The sequence below is a fragment of the Culicoides brevitarsis genome, chromosome 3, assembly GCF_036172545.1.
Source record: "Culicoides brevitarsis isolate CSIRO-B50_1 chromosome 3, AGI_CSIRO_Cbre_v1, whole genome shotgun sequence".
Taxonomy (NCBI): Eukaryota; Metazoa; Arthropoda; class Insecta; order Diptera; family Ceratopogonidae; genus Culicoides; species Culicoides brevitarsis.
This window is the reverse complement of record NC_087087.1, coordinates 29,673,052-29,690,902: the sequence shown is the minus strand read 5'-3', so window position 1 is coordinate 29,690,902 and position 17,851 is coordinate 29,673,052. Positions and strand designations below refer to the sequence as shown.

The following is a 17,851-nucleotide window of genomic DNA, read 5'->3' as shown; positions in this document are numbered from 1 at the left end:
TTTTCAGCCCTGAATTCAAAAATATCTTACGTTTAATTTTTCACGGAAGATCCAATGAGCTATAAAATTGTTCAAAAATCTAAAAAATTAATCAGAGGTTCAAAAATCACCATAAAACAACGTCAATTACTTTCCACTCGTGATTTCCTCGATCCATTTTAATCCGTTTCCAAGCCATATTCTCCATACTCTCTGGCTCATGAAAGATTTATGAGGTGTGACAATGAAACGTGTGCCGAGACCAAGTGTCTCCTTTTCTCTCAGACCACTTTCTTCCTTCACATCTCCTACTTCTGTGTCTGTAACGGAAAGAAAGAAAACATAAAATGGATTGAAAGTACAAAAAAAAAATGTAAAAAGGAAAGAAGTTGATTGACAAAGCATTCAAGTGAATAGAGGTGAATTTATTGTGAAATGATTTGAAATAGGCTTACTTTATCGAAATTCAATCTATCTCCCGAAAAAAGGAAAGAAAGAGTTTTGCAACATGATGCTTTGCCAGACAAATTCGTTTCTGGAATCACAAACATTCCCTTTGTACATGAAACTCGAAAAAATTTCAAAGAAAAATCAATACTACGAAAAAATAATTTGAATTGCATATCTGGTTATGACACATCCAAATCGATCAATTTTCAAGAGAGAGAGACATACCTCGAGCACACTTCTTCTCATCAATTATTCTGCAAAACGAAGAATTGAATTTCCAAGAAGTGACATGGAAAATGGCTTTTTATTCACACGTGAATAAGCAAAAGATAGAAAATTTGCTTTCTCGATTGAGGAAATTAAAATAACACCTGCATTGACATTGAACTTTTTTTTAAAAGTATTTTTATAAATTTTCTCTGTTAAATTACTCACTTTACTTTTAAGGTTTCATCGTTCATTTGTTCATTCGAGACACAAAACATTGAAAAAACCCTGAAAGCGAGTAATTGATGATCGTTTGATGTTTCTTTTGTGTATTTGCACACATGTGTGGTCTTTGTTTATGTTTCTTTTTTAATCCGCATTCAATAGAAAATTGAATCAATGACGAACGATTTTAACGGTTCAAGGTTTCTATTGGCTCTAGTCGAAGGAAAATTAAGCGATTATCGCCATTATAAATTGATAGCTTAAAGAAAGACGTTCAATGTCAAGGAAAAAAAATATAAATAAATTTTTTATTGTCACGTGACAGAGCCCAGTGCACATTTTGAAATCTATTTTAAAAAATATTTAAGGATTTCAGGCGCAATACATATTCTGAAGTTAGATTTATTAGGGTTTATTAATTTTTTCCTATGTCAAATTTAAAATTATGACCCAATGAACAATTAAAATTTTAACCCCAATGCACATTTTAAAATATTTTTAAAAGTTATTTAAGTACTTTTGACCCAATGCATATTCTGAAGTTCATCCCATTATGAGTTCTAACCTTTTCTCCTTAGCAATGAACAATTTACCCAATGAACAATTTTGAACTTTACCCCAATACACATTTTGAAATTTCCGCCCAATTCCAATTGAGATTTTTGGCCCATTGCATATTTTATGCTTAAATCCATAAAAAAATATTAATTTTTCTTCATGTGAAATTTAAAAGTGAAAGAGAAATTACCCAATGAACAATTTAAATTTTAACTCCAGTACACATTTTAAAATTTCTATTTAGCTAGAATTGAGAATTTTCGTCCCAATGATCATTTTAAAGTTCAACCCAGTGTTTATTCTAAATGAAAATCCCATGTTACATTTAGAAAAGAGACCCCAATGCACATTTTAAAATTTTGACCCAATGCAAATTTAGAAAATTACCTAAAATTATGAAAAATTTAACCTTTTTTTTATTAAAATTAAATTTATTTTAATCAAAGAAAAGCACTTAAGAAAAGTTTTAAAGCAATTTTTCACTTCACAAAAAAAAATCTTTCTCAACTTAACAAATAAACTGATTCAACTCAATAGAGAAAATACAAACAAATCGATGAGAAATACAATTATCGGATTTGTGTCCCATTCTTGTTCAAAAAATAAAAATAAACGAACGCAACAGCTAAGCTCATTGTTTAAATCCACAAAATAAAATGAAATAAATTGAATCACGATTTGTTGAAAATCTTTCGAATTTCTATTTAGTTCAGTGATCAATGTCTTCATTATTAGATTGAAGTGGATTTTGTCATGTTCGCCTTTTTAAAGCCGAAAACGAGTCTCACATATAATAAAATGTCCAAATGATTAAACTAACAAATTGATATCGATCTGGCAAAGACGCCCCTTTTTTACTTGTCTTTGTCGTCGATAAAGTTGGACATTGTCGAAAAACCAAAAAAAGAGAGAAAAGACAAAAAAGAGTCCATAAATGGAATGGCACCGATAAGCATAAAATATGTTGGCATATTTCCTACAACTACTTTCACTCCTAGAATCCGATTGTTATTTTTTTTTCTCGGGCAAAAATCGACGAACGAAGAAACGAATCGTAAATGATGTAATTTGATTACTCGAGAGAATTTGATTTGCTTTCTTTCGCTTTTTTGCCGCCCTCCGTTTGCCTTGTTCTCCGCACTTAACACAGAAATATTAATATCAGTAATATATCTCTTAATGGCAGCAATTAATAAGTCTGTGATTTCACGTGCTTTGTAAAAAAGGAAACAAAAAGTTGATTAATGGAAGGCAGCGTAGCTCGTGTGAAAAAAGTAAATTGCAGTCACATGTGATGATGATGATGATGATCCAATTAAGCGTAATATGTGGAATTTCCACAAGTTCCATTTTCTGCATTGTTAGGCAATAAAAGAGATGCAATTCCATTTGATGTGTATCGCATTTTTTTTTTGCAACAAGTAAATTCTTAGAATTACTCACCGTTTTAGTTGTTGATTCAATTCAAGTCGTTTGTATCTGACAACTTTTGCTATACATCTCGAAAGCAAATCAATTTTCCGCTTCAATTGCAGGTGTTCGTTATGCTTTGTGCCTTAAAGCAGAACATATTTCTCGTCTTTGACATAAAACGTTTTACCTTTATTTGGTAGAGAACTTTGCTTATGTAATCACAGTGAAAATTGTAATAAACTGAGGCCATGTCACTAATGTACAAAAAAAAGTAAACCGGAGGATTAGTTAAACAGAAGCTTTTAGAGAGAGAGAAATTATGTACTTTGTACATTAACACAAATGTCAAGCATTTTTTTTCGCATGAGAAAAAGTTACCATTAAAACAGTAATGAAAAAAAACACAAATTAAATGTAACATTTCGGCTATTTAATTAGATTTTTTTTTCAAAAGTCGTAACGAAGAGAAAATTATCAAATTAATAAAAAAAACAAGGAGATGAAATTGAATTGAAGGACGTTAAATTAGTCGTTGATATCACGGAAATTGCTAAATGACAATTTCATGGATTAAACTAGGTAACATGATTATCAATAGGAAATTGCTAAATTAAATCTACTCCTGAACAAATTAAGGTATTTTATAATTTCTACTCTTAATTAATGATTCTAGTTTTTGAAGTTCAGAAGAATAGAAGATTTAACATTTTTTATACAATTGAAGTATTTCAAGAAAATTGTTTGGAAAGCAGTTTCCTTATATTATAAAGTTCAATAAGAAATTTTATAGAATTATATTATTATTTATCTTATAGAAAAAATAGCTCTTAAAATTTCATATTGAACTTTATTATCAGGAAACTGCTTTTTAAGTAATTTTCTTGAAATACTTCAATTGCTTAAAAAATGTTCTTGTGCGATTTGCCTTTCCTTTTAACTTTTTCAAAAGCTAAGAAAATTTCATGAAGATCTCAAAAAGTTCCTTTGCAGTGTTCCGCTTCAGTATATCTCAGAATAAATTATGAGTTTAGGCAAACTAACAAAATTACTATGGACAAAAAGAAGCTCTTAAGATTACATATTTTTGTTCAGAAGCTCTCTAAACTTGCTAACCAAATGTGTAATCAACAGCCTCTTGACTACAGAATAATCGTGCATGTGCTCTGCTCAAGAAAATATAATTTTGATTTTATAACGCTTAATCCAATGATTGGATATTTTTTTTTAAACTGCCATGACTAACCATAATTCTTCATCTCGAAAAATGCTCATAGGCCAAATAAAGCGGGAGGTCGTTCTAAATTTGAGCAGATCTTTTTGTGAACTTTCGTGAATCAGAGCTCGTTTTATAGTTTTGTATTCGTTTAATCCTTTGTAATAAAATAATTTCTATGCTGCACTCGTCAATTGATCCGTTAGCCTCGAATTACTACTTCACTGAAGCTCGTAGGTTTGTGATGGCCAATTTTTATTAGTTTATCAGTCAAGTATTCAGGAAGCAATCCATTTTAGGTTTGGTTATTTAGATTTGATGCGTTAAAACTAACTCTTTGCTTCACATCAAGTAAGTCTGTGTCATTCAACATGGTCTCCAAATTCGCATATCAATCTCTTATTGCTCTTAATGCCTTGTTAAAGTCTCAGTTTAGAAAATTTTGCTATAAAATAAAAAAAAATCAAGATGTAAAAACTTACCCAGTTAAGCTCAATATCATCAATTTATTAAAGATATTGAATATCCAGACGAAGAACTGATTTTCTGAAATTCATTATTCAAAGTTTTCAAAACTTCATAGAATTACTTACCAAACTAAGAATGTTAAATCCAACTGATTGTCGATTGTCTAGTTTGCTTTAATTACAGTCTAACTTTTTTCTTGGAAAATCTTAAAAGTCTCTTCTTGTTTGTTAATCTTCATCTCAGTGAATAACTAAAACGAATACCTGGAAAAATGAATTTGCCCATCCATAAAAATATCTCTTTTCCTCACAAGGAAACGAAATTTTTATACATTTATTTTCATTTTATTGTTTTTTTTCTGTGTTGTTTCGAGCTCATTTTTCACTACTCTTGCTGAAGTCGAGCACATTTCTACAAAAAAAGTTAGGCAACGATAGTATCAGTAAAATTTTTATATAGGAACATATGTTGCTACCTACCTATTCCATATAGATTACGAGACTTTTAGTTCACAGAGATATCCAATCGTCGAAACGTGAACTGAACGTGAAAACGACAAAAATTCGTCGAGAATCGAACAACGTTTCTCCTTCATGGAACTCGCCGTATGCGATACGATACATTTATCGATTTCTAACTAAGCACAGACATATTACCTCATTAAAATGTAAGTAAAAATGTTTTAGTTGGAACGTTGTAGGCAAAAAAAAAAGTAGTAGTATCGTTAAAATCGAATTAGAACGAGAGCATATGCAAACGTGAATGAAAGGGTTGAAAAAGGGATATGAAACAGAAATGCCAAGGACAAGGTTGTCATAAAACTAGCGTGATAACGATGTCCAAATTAGGTTGATTGGGTTTGAATAGTGGAACAAATGATGTACTAACACAAACATTTTTCGAGACAAAGTCTGGTTTTAATGGACTGGAAACCGTAATTAAATTGTCTTTTATATAAAAGGGAAAAGTTTTCATACAAGTTTTTTTTAGGAAAATTATAAAAATGTTACCCAAAAAATCGGATTTGTGTTAGTTTAATAATTTTCTTTGAGGAGTACGAAAATGTGAAATTTATTTTTAGATTTTTTTGATTGTCCCAGTGCACATTTTTATGATATTTGAAAATAAAAATCGTAGATTATGAGAAGTTTATAAGCTTAAAAGTCAATTTTTTGAATCTTTAAAATGTATTTGAGGAGTACGGAAATGTAAAAATATTATAAAGAAACGTTTTAAATGATCCCAATGCACATTTTATTGTATTTTTATAAAATTGATAAAGTCTTACCTAAAAGTCGATGGTTTTTATATCCATTTAAACACTTTTTAAATGTAACCTAAGTCTGAGGAGTACAAAATAGTAAAAATTTGTTTAAAATTTTTTTTTGATACGATCCCAATGCATATTTTAGATTATTTTAACAATTTTTTTCAATACTTACCCAAAATTCAATGGTTTTTAAATCCTATTGTATGCTTTGAACGTACGTCTGAGGAGTACAAAGTTGTGAAAATTATTTTTAAAAATGTTTAATACGATCCCAATGCACATTTTATAGGTTTTTTTTAAAAATTGATAATACTTACTCAAAAGTCGATGGTTTTCAATTCCCTTTGTACGCTTTTTAAATGCACAATTTTACAGAATTGTGAAAATTTTTTTAAAAATGATAATACTTACATTTTATATTTTAAATTTTTTTTTATACTTACCCAAAACTCAATGGTTTTTAAATCCTATTGTATGCTTTGAACGTACGTCTGAGGAGTACAAAATTGTGAAAATTATTTTTAAAAATTTTTAATACGATCCCAATTCATATTTTATCATAAACTATAATAAGAATAGATTTTTACTTATCAAAAAATTAAAACTTTATATACCATTCAAACATTTTACCAAACTTATAATGTCATTGAGGAGTACAAAAATGTAAAAAAAAACATTTTATCCATTTCAACAATTTTTAATCAATTTATCTTCTTAAATTTCGTAAATTTTCACTAACTATCGTAACCAAATCCTTAATTCGATACTATTCAACTAAAAATCACGTTTCATTAGATTTTATCTTTTAATTTCATTTTCTCACATCATCACCCTGGCATATGCATTTGGAATGAATGTGAAAACCACATTTCAAAGGCAAATATTGATCTAACCTCTGTTGCAAATCAACAATTGTCTAGAAGGTTTAAAACAACAAACCTAATCAGAATCACGCTTTTGGATAAATATTTGAGCTGAAATCGGTTTATTTAATTAGCTGCCTTGAGAATTCTACTAATTTTCATTTATTTTACTTTCTTTGCAGGAAACTCGACACTTTTTGTGACAAAAGTAAAAAAAAGTGAGATAAAATTGGAAGAAAATAAAATTATAAAGTTTTGCATTAAAATATGCGAAAAAGAGTTGATTTAAGATGAGAGAAAATAAAGAAGTTACAAAAGTGGCAAAAGAAGAGCATTCAAGTAAAAAGTGATTCAATTAAGTTTAGGGATTTTGCGAATGTAACAAAAAAAGGGTTGCAAAAAAGTTTTCTCTTCAGTTGTGATAAAAAGAATGAAACACAAAAAATAGAAATTCATTGAAATTCGTAGAAAAATGCCTAGTATAAAAGAAATAACTCTTACCATCGCATGGATCCTGCTCGGTACTGGTTTATCCAATACCACAGGCAACAGTTTAGATCCGGCTCCGGGTCGCAGTCCCGGACCTCCTTCAGCCAAAAGCTCTCCGCCCATCTTTACGGATTTCGACGATGATGTCAGTCACGAGGTTGAGGCGGCTCGACGAATGGCAACGACTCTCTTTCCGCCGCCAGCGACACCCACAAAACACAACGACAACGACGACGACGAAGAACAAAGGCAACAACAACAGGTACATGCTGCCAATATGTTGCGAATGATGATGATGTCAACGACGAGCGAAACAATGCGAGCGACGGAAAAGACAACAAAAGAAAGAGTCATCGCTGTGGGCGATACACCGATTGTTACTTTACAGCAAAATTTTCACCGGTCGTCGCCACTTTCGACGTCGACGTCGTTGTGTAATAAAAGCGAACCATCCTTCATGAAAGCCGATGACAAAATTGTACGGATCAGCAATGACGATGCTGACGATGCCGTACAACTTGACGTCATGCATGACGTCTTTGAAACGAATCCGACAACAACGAATCTCGTCGCTGGAATCGTGTACAAAGGTAAGTTACAATTTTTTTTTTTGTTGTTGTTCGTGTAGCAAACGAGAAACAAGTTTATCGACTTTTTCCATCTCCTCCTGCATTTTACATTAACTTAATTATTATTTTGTGTGTACTGGAATGAACGACAAAAATCAACGATGGAATGAAATTCGAGTTGTTTGTTGCTGATGAACCCGAAAATGTTTTTTTGTGTAAAGTACTTTTCTGAGAATTAAATTAAATTTGTGAGTCGCGCGCGTTTTAATGGTTTTTCTTGCTTGGTTTTTTTTTTAAATTGAAAGAAATTTTTTGTTGACATTTGCTAAATTGCGTTTTAACTAATTTTTAAAAGAAAAATTTCCTTAAGAAGACAAAAATTCATTCATATTAACTTTTATAGCATGAGGAGTACAAAAATGTGAAAATTTTCCTAAAAATGTATTTCTTGTGAAATATTTTTTAAAACTACTAAACATTTGCCTAAAAGACAAAAAATCTATAAAAATATATTTGAAATTAGTGAAAAATTAAATTTTATGAGATGAGGAGTAAGAAAATGTTAATTTAAAATATTTTTTCTCTAAAATAATGCAAAACTTTAAAAAATTAATTGAATAAAAATATCATTCAATTTTAAATTAATTAGATATTTTTCAATAGGATTTATGATTTTTTTATAGCATGAGGAGTAGTTAAATGAGAAATTTATATTTAAATGCATTTTAAAATTAATTAAAAATTTACCAAATAATAATGTTTATTTTTTTTATCTAAAATCATAAAAAAAATTCCTTAAACTAACATTAACTGTTACTTAAAAAAAAACTTTGTGAAAATTTCTACTTTTAGCTGAAATTTTATAGCATGCGGAGAATCAAAAATGTGAAGATTTTTTTTTTTGATTTAAAACTTTTTTTCGAAAATTGTTAAAATTATCTCAAAATGTAAATATTAATTAAATAATCAATTAAAAATATTAAAATGCTATTAAATATTTATAGCATGAGGAGTACTAAAATGTTAAAATGATACCAACAAGTCAAACTCTTGTCCAATATTTTTTAAAACTACCAAATATAAATCTAAAAGACAAAAAATCTATAAAAATATATTTGAAATGTGTGAAAAATTCAATTTTATGAAATGAGGAGTAAGAAAATGTTATGTTAATTTTTTTCCTCTGAGATAATGTAAAACTTTTTAAAAATGAAAATTAAAAAAAATAAAACTTAATTTTTTAATAATTAGATAAAACAAAATTAATTAAAAATCTTTTTTGTTGAATTTAAAAATTTTTATAGTATGAGGAGTATTAAAATGAGAAATTTTTACAAAAAAAATTTAAATTCAAAATTTTATTTTAAAACTCTTTAAAATTTATCAAATTAGTTTTAAAAATATTTTAAAATTTGAACATAAGTTTCAAGTAGATTTACTGGAATGAGGAGTATCAAAATGTTATTAAATTCAAAAAATTCAAAATGTTAACTGGGCTGAAAATATATAATCAAATTTGCATTGGGATTAAAGTTTTAATAGTTGAAAAATTGAAATTTGTATTGGGATGAATATTCAAAATGTACATTGGGGTAAATTTTTTAAATTGTACAATAGGAAAAACATCCAAAATGTGTACTGGGCTAGGTATTCAATTTTTTTCTCATTTTTTTTCAATTTTTAAAATTAAAAAAAAGTATTTTTGACCGATCAAAGTCTTTTTCTTTTAAACTTAATCAGATAATTATCACTTATATCAACTTTTTTGTATCAGTTAAGTAAAATATGAGATTTTTACTGCAGCACATCAATCCAGTTCCTTATTTCAAATCCCTTCTCACAGCCAATTTCCTCCACAAAACTCGTTTCCCGTAAAATAATTTATTACTTCAAAGCAACCTTAACGAACTACGGGCTATCCGTAAATGTCATCATTAACTCACGCGTTCGTAACAACAAAAAAAAAACTCTAAACATATTGTCAACATTGGTCATTGTCCTTCAAACTGAGCTGTACAGCAGGAAAAGTCACTCGAGTGTGAAAAAAGATTTCCTGATGCCATTAACTAAATTAATGTAGTGAAAGTTTCTCTTCCACAAAAGAGAAGAAAAAAAGGGAAACGCCTGGTTTTTCATTTCATTTTTTTGTAAACTTAAAAAAAAACTAAAAATAAAATAAAATAAAACGACGACTATTATTATCATAATTTATTATTGTTTTTGGTACAATCAAGACAATCATCATAATAAAAAGAGCACTTTTTGAGTGTACGCGAATGAAATGAAACGAAAAAGAAAAGAAAGATGTTACATGCCAGACAAAGACAAGGATAAGCTCTTGTTATTATTTCAGAGTGTTACACAATTTCGAACACAAAAAATTCGCGAAAAATGTTTACTTTGACGACGACGACGACGAGTGGGAGGAAGGAAGGAAAAATGTTTAAATAAATGATGTTTATTTTTTTTTTGTTCCTTTTTTTTGTCGTTTATTTTTTATTTTTAATAAAATCCGACGCTGAGGTAATGAAAATTTTAAATAAAAAAGAAAGAGAGAAAAATCCTCTTGGAAATTTTGATTGATCTTATAAAGCCTTGAAAACGACGCCGTAATGAGGAAAAACAACAGGAAAAACCGAAAATCCTGTTTTTCTCGTAAAATCCTTTGTATTCACGTCAAAATAACGAAAAATTTGCCTTTCTCGAGATTAATGATGTTTTAAAAGGCAACATTTTTGACGAGAAAATAATCCAGCAACGACAGAAAAGGGATAAAGGGGTCGTTAGTAGCAGCTGCCCTGGATGTACGTGCAAAGAACGAAGCTCTAATGTTTCAACAACTTTGTAAATTTGACACACACATGACATGACGTCTTTATCGATTTTCATCAATAATTCACAGACCAAAAATTTATACGGGGTTAAATGCAGCTTTTGACTGACCACGTGATCAATTTAAGACGTCATGTTATGAAAAAATTGGAAAAAAAAGATTCTTTTTGTGTTAGGAAAGGTTCATTAAACGTCGACGCTTGAATTATTAATAAGCTCTAAGCATGAATTTACATTGTCTTCATTATTATGAGTTTCATTCCATCATCATTATTCTTAATAACAATCATAATTGTGCCTCGTACCTATAAAAAAGCAGTGACAACAAAAAGTGACATGATAAAAAATTATATGGAATAATGAGAGTAATTTTGGAAGGGAGGTAGACGAATTAGCTACAAATGTACGCGAGAGACATTTATTTGATAAAAAGTGTTGATTGTAATTGAAAGGCAGACATTTAGTGGATTATATTTTTTTTTTACATTTTTGTACTCCTCATGCTATAAATATTTTATGGCATTAAAAAATTTTTAGGTTTTTTTGAATTTTTATTTTCGTTCTGAAACAATTTTAACCATTTTAAATCGATTTTGAATGTTTTCAGTAATTTTAAAACAAAAAAAAATTTTTTGAACATTTTTGTATTGGTCATGCTATAAAAATGTTATAGCATTTCAACAAAGTTCAGTTTTTTTTAAATTAGTATTTTTGTCCTGAGATAATTTTGAATGATTCAAATAGTTTTTTTAAACAGCATTTAAAAAAGCATTTAAAAAAATTGTAGTTTTTTTTTTAATATTTTAACATTTTTATACTCCTCATGCTATAAAAATTTTATAGCATTTTAACAAATTTAAGTTTATCAAGATTTTTGAATTAATGTCTTCGTTCATAGACAGTTTTGTAGCAATTAAATGAAATTGAAAAAATTTTGGCTCAAGAAAAAATAAAATTTTTCACATTTCGATACTCCTCATGCTATAAAAGTAAGTACTATAAAAATTTTGTAACTTTTCTTCATAGAAACTGAATTATTTTTGATAAATAAAAATTTAATTTGAATAATTAACAATACTCTGTATGAAGACGATAAACTTAGAATTTTTTTCATTGAATTAATTAATTGAGAAGCAAATACAGTTTTTTTTCTCAAGACAAGTTTCAACCAACTTTTGTTGGATTTCAAAGCTAAAATTTAATAAATATTCATTCTAAAGATGATTTCCATCAAAATCTCCTCGATTTTTGAAGAAATAAAAAAAAAATTTCAAGACCGTTTTTTCGAAAAAGAATAAAAACGGTCATGAAATTTTTCAAGTCAAGTTTTAATCAACTTTTGATGGAATTCAAAGCTAAAATTGAATTATAAATAATATTGAATTAATTAACATAAAATATTTAATTAATCCTTAATATTTTATTTAATTCAATTATTTTTCAAAAATGTTAAGAAATTAAAATTTATTCAAAAATATCTTTTTTAATAAAAAAAAAGAAAAATTAACAAAAATTAAACTAAAAAAATCTCATAAATTCCCAACAAATAAAACTTTAATTTACCTTAATAAAATTTCCCTTTAAACTTAAAGCACTTTCAAGCCCATAACCAAGCAACGATGGGACCTCAAGCGTTAACTCATTGAATTATTATGCGGTTTTTTCCCCAACTAAGAGCTATTAAACACCTAAAATATTTCCACTGAACTTTGTCGTCTCTCGCTTTTGAAAATCTTGGTAACTACGCAACTTTCTTCTTTAATATCCTCTTAAAAAACACACACAAACAAACAAACAAACATGTTGTAAAGTTAAATAGTATAATAATAATAATGCTGGAGCAAAAAAGGATCAGACAGCAAATATACAGGAAAAACTTTTTCCTTCTCAAAAAAAAAATTGAAAAAAAAAATAAAAGTTTACTACTACAATATTTATTCTAGTTGCGGTTAAGCCACTATTGTGGTAGGAACGAGAAAAGAAAAAATCGATAAAAGTCGTCAAATATTGAATTAGGTCAGTCTCTTTTTCCTTCCAACTATCCAAATAATCAAGAAACGTCATAAAATATTCATCATTTTATGGAGAAATTTATTTCCTAAGCAAATATTTTGTGCCTTTCTCCATCTCTTTGCGTCTCCGCGCCTTCAAGTATCGCAGAAAAGTTGCTCCAAATCCCTTCAGGGGATTAAAATAATAACAAGAAAATGTTTCAAACGTAAGAAACTGCGGGAGAAAAACAAAAAACAACCTTTTCAATTATTACGATTATTATCGTTACGCACGTTACTCCTTCTGAGGTGAAGCAAAAAAAAAACTTATTTTTAAAACAAAACAGATTATGCACGGTGATTAAGTTATAAAAAAGTAGATAAAATTTCGCGAGAAAGGATTTCGCCAAAGTGCCGTTAATAGTGTTGATGATGATGATTAGCGAACATTAAATAAATGATTTCGCAAAAAGGATCTCACCTCGTGCCAACGAGCAAATGTAATTAACAGAAACAAAAGTTTTCAGTCAATTACCGTAATTTTAAATTTAACAAAAAAAAACTTTAAAATAATTTTTCGGGCATTAACGAAGGGAAAAGCGCGTGGGAGGTATTTCAATTAGGAGCATTTCATTAGCAAATAAAAATTAGAGGTTGTAAAGAAAATAAATGAAAAAAGAAATTTATAAAATTTTTTTCGCAAAAAATAAAGTGAGGGGACATTAGGGCATCCTAAGTAATTTATGGAAAAATTATCTTATTTTTTTCTCGAGCAAGGTAATGATTTTTGCTTAATTTTAATTTTTTGTTGGAGGGTATTTATTTGTTAAAAGACGATATAATTGAATTTTGTAAATTTATGAAAATTATTTAAGCGCATTTGAATAAATTTTGACTTTATTTTTTTATATTTCAAAATATAAAAAAAAAATTGAACAAAAATTAATTATTAATTTAAAAAAGAAATACTAAATATAAGAAAAATTACAATAAAAAAAATAATTTTTATATTTTTTAAATTTAAAAAATAATAAAAAAAAATAATTTTTTTTTATATTTAAAAAAAATAAACAAAATTTAATTATTTTTCATCTTTATAAATATAAAAAAATAAAAAAATATATATATAGCAAAAAAAAAATAAAAGAAAAAAAATTAAAGAAAATGAAGAAAAAATATTTTAATTTTTAAAATTTAAAAAATAAAATAAAACTTAATTATTAATTAAAAATTTAAATAAAATAAAATAAAAAATAAAACAAAAATTAATTATTAATTAAAAAAATAAAATAAAATAAAAAAAATAAATATAATAAAAATAAAAATAAAAATAATATTTTTAATTTTTTTTTTTATATTTTTTTTAAACTTTAAATTTATTAACTTTAATTATTGATTAAAAAATAAGTAAAATAAAAAAAAATAAATTTTAAATAAAAAAAATAATAAAAAATTTAATTATTAATTAAAAATAAGTAAAATAAAAAATAAATAAATTTTAAATAAAAAAAAATATTGATAAATTAATTATATTTATTTTTTAATTTTTTTTTTTAAATAAAATTATGAAAAAAATTATAAAGAAATTTTTTGACTTTAATTTCTTCTTGAAATTGAATTACTTAAAATTTTTAATTTATTTAAATTTTATTTTATTTTTTTTAAATTTATTTAATTTTTTTTATTTTTTAGAGTTATTTTTAAATTAAGTTTATTGAACATTCATTGTTTTTTTTCAAAAAATTCATTAATTATGATTTGAAATAATTTATTTTTTACAATTTAAAAAAAATAAATTCTTATTTTCCTCTTAAAGGTTCAATATTTTAATTCAAAAAACCTTCTTACAAAAAAAATAGATCTCGTGATCCATACGAATTTTTTCCTCCAAATCCTCAGAGAAAAAAAATATACAAACAGGTGAAAACAGGAAAAATATGTAAACTTATTACGCGATCCTATCCTAGGGCAAGCAAGCTTATCTACTCTTATCATAAATTTCCTTTTTTTTTCTTCCTTCAAAAAATTGAACAATTTTTCCCTGACGTCTTTTCAAAAGTTTTTTCGCGGTAATCCCTCTTTTTCCTTCGAAAAGATAAGAAAACCCGGCTTTAAAATCACTTAAAATCCTAAAAAATATCAGAAGCAGCAGGTGACGATGGTTAAAATTCAATTTTCCAAACTCAAACGAAAACAAACGAAAAATTCAATAAATGACAAAGAAAACAAAAACATTAACTTCGCAGTAGAATATTTTTAGACAACTTCGAAAAAAAACACGAAAAAAATGTTAGAGGCAATAAACGAAACATAAATTTCGAGACAAAAATCGCGTATTTTTGTGAGTTGTTCATAAAAATGTCATAAATTGCGAACACAAATGTATTTTTTATGTCTCTACCTTTCTTGTGTGTAGGTTGCCGCTTTTCATGTCTGTAAAAATTTTAAATATTTTAGCTTAACCTGATACAGGTGGTAGATTATTTTTTTTTTGTACCTACATTTTTTTTTGTCGTGTAACACAGACGTCGAACAAAAAAATGTTGAATTTCCCCTCATAAATTTACGAAGAGCGGCGCATGAACATTGGAAAAAATGTTCGTGTTTTGTTCCCTTGTTGACCGTTAAAATCAAAATAAATTGTAGGTTGAGCGGGTCCGACGTGTCAATCAATGGGCTGCTACAAAATATTTTGACAAAACTACGAAACCAAAAAAAAAATGTTCACGCAAGAAATCAATGAAAGTTGAATGAAAGGCAAAAGTGAGACATTAACATTGCGTGTCGCGAAGACATTTTTTGTGGGTAATAACGACCATTTTTGTTTTTTTTTTCATTTCAAGGAAACTGAACTGATAACACGATTGATGTTATGTAAGGCCCAGAACTTTTTTTTTGTCTTTGTGAGTCACTCGACCCTTAATTTCTCTTTCTGTGAGAAGAAAGGACGCCAAAATTATCTCAACGTTGCTTGTTTTTCTCTACATTTTATTTTTTTTTTATGATAAATTCTATTTTTAGCGAAAAGTTTGTTATCACATTCATCGACAATAATAAGAGTTAAGTAATCTTTTATTCAGTAAGTTTCCAAATATTTTTTTTCGAGATATTTGATACTCGGTATTCAATTCATGAATGAAATTTCCGTTTTCTTTCCCTCAATTTTTGTGATGATTGATCATCACTCTTGTTTGTTTATCAAAGCAAGAGGAAATAGAACCATATTTTGTTATTTATTCATCGTTATTGGGTTGTGGCAGGTCCGTTATTGTTACGAGATTGATTGACAGATATGAGAAAAAGGGAAGAAATTTCATGAAAAAGTTTTGAAGTAAGAATTTTCATCAATTTTCATTAAAAAAAGATTTTTGCAAATTTTTACCCAGTGCACATTTTAAATTTCTATCAATTTTTTTCGTAATTTTTGCCCCAGTTCACATATTTGATGAAATTCAAACCTCATCGACTCAAAATTTTCCAAAAAATTTACTCTTTTTTGACCATGAAGTTTTTGTGACCACGTGATTAAACAACCCAATGCACATTTTGAGTCATATTTACTAAAAGTTTTGCAATTTCATAAGTCCCAATGCACATTTTGATTTTTATAATTTTTTTTATCGTAGTTTTTGACCCAGTTCAAATTCTCACTGAAACTCGAACCTCTTTGATTAAAAACTCTTCAAAATATTTACTTTTTATGAAACCCAGTGCATATTTTGAATAATATTTTAGTAAAAATTTTGAGTTTTTATACGTTTTTATGAACCAATGGTTTTTAAGTTTCTGTCCCAATGCACATTTTGAGAATAAAATTAACATTATGAGCTGCTTTAAGAATTTTAATTACTTGTCCCAGTATACATTTTACATTTTCTCTTTCAAAAATCATCTGTTTTGAAAATTCTACTTGATTATTTCTTTGTTTTTCAAATATTTCAAATTTTTGACCCAGTAAGCATTTTCAAACAAAATTTTACAAAAAAAAACTATTTCAAATTTTTATCCCAGTGCACATTTTAAATTTTTTTATTGATCTTTTGGTCTTTTGAAATCCTTTTTTTAATAAAATTATACAAAAATTTTCAATTTTGATTTAAATTTTTCTTTTAAAATGAACAAAAATGTTCAAATGTGGTTAAAAATATCAATTTTCCTCCCAATTAACAAATTTTCCTTTGAAGACTGTATCAGACTGTGGTTCAGACAAGCCACAATTTAAATGGAATTGACTTGTTTCGAAACTAAACACACCAAAACTGACCATCATTCATTAAAATTTCAAATTACATCCTTCCTGCTATGACTTTCTCTTTCTCTCACTCTCTGTTTAATTACTCCATTTTGCCACATGCTTAAACATTCAAGACATGTTTACAATGTAGTGCACTACATTCTAATATCATTTTCAAATGTAAATTACTGAACATTATTTAGTTTGTGTGACGCTCGAAGAGACAATTAAAAACAGACTAACAATGTTCTACAAGTAGTTGTTGCTGTTTAAAATTGCATTATTCCATAACCTGACTGGAAAATTAAATTCTTAGAGTCAAATTTTAGTTGATCTTTGTTAATGAATCGAAATCAAGTCACGTGACCAGTTTAAGTAATTATCAAATCTTCAAGTTTAATTGAATTGTGAGCTTGTATAAACAAGAAATTATACCAAAACAAAGATTAGGAAATTTCTTCATCAAACCTCAACAAATTTTGTATTCTTAATTTATTTGTCTCATAAAATAAATTTTTAATCCTTTCTGGTATTAGGAAATGCAGTTTCAAACCCACCTGCTTGTCATGTTAAATATTGCAAAATTCTCTTCTATTGTTTCCATTTTCCGGAAAAGAACATGCACAAAACTACCCCAGAGGAAATTCTGTTATTTCATGTGAAAACTTGAAGTCTATATCCAGAAGCATACACAAAATCATTATAAATAAATAACATAATGCTCAGCAGAATGCGAGATGACAATGTATTGTACAATTGGCTATAAATTCAGTGCATGTTCGGAGGAAGAGGCATCGAGAACGTATTGACAGAATCTAATCATAATATTGTCCGTGCTGTGGCAAGAAAGAGGCTTTTATGAATTATATTGATGATGATGCCGATTATAAAGTGACCTAAAAACTGAAATTTGTAGCAGATGTGGGAATACTTTTAGATTGGAATGTCCGACTGTCGATCAGAGATTTGATGAAAACGTGATTTATCTTAAAAGTGTGAAAATAATAATTTAAAAAGATGACTTAAAAGTGCTTAAAATTGATAAAAATTTTAAAAAGTGAAAAAATTAAACGTTTAAAAAGAAATTAAA

The 17,851-nt window shown here is 27.4% G+C and overlaps 1 protein-coding gene across 1 annotated transcript in view; it reads left to right on the top strand.

Annotated features, from left to right (window-relative positions):
* The first annotated feature begins 6,868 nt into the window (after positions 1 to 6,868).
* Positions 6,869 to 17,851, top strand: part of LOC134835481 (uncharacterized) — a 57,781-nt gene continuing 46,798 nt past the window's right edge. Inside the window, 1 exon segment of the mRNA XM_063850360.1 lies at positions 6,869 to 7,725. Coding sequence (XP_063706430.1) covers positions 7,119 to 7,725 — 607 coding nt within the window. The 5' untranslated portion in view covers positions 6,869 to 7,118.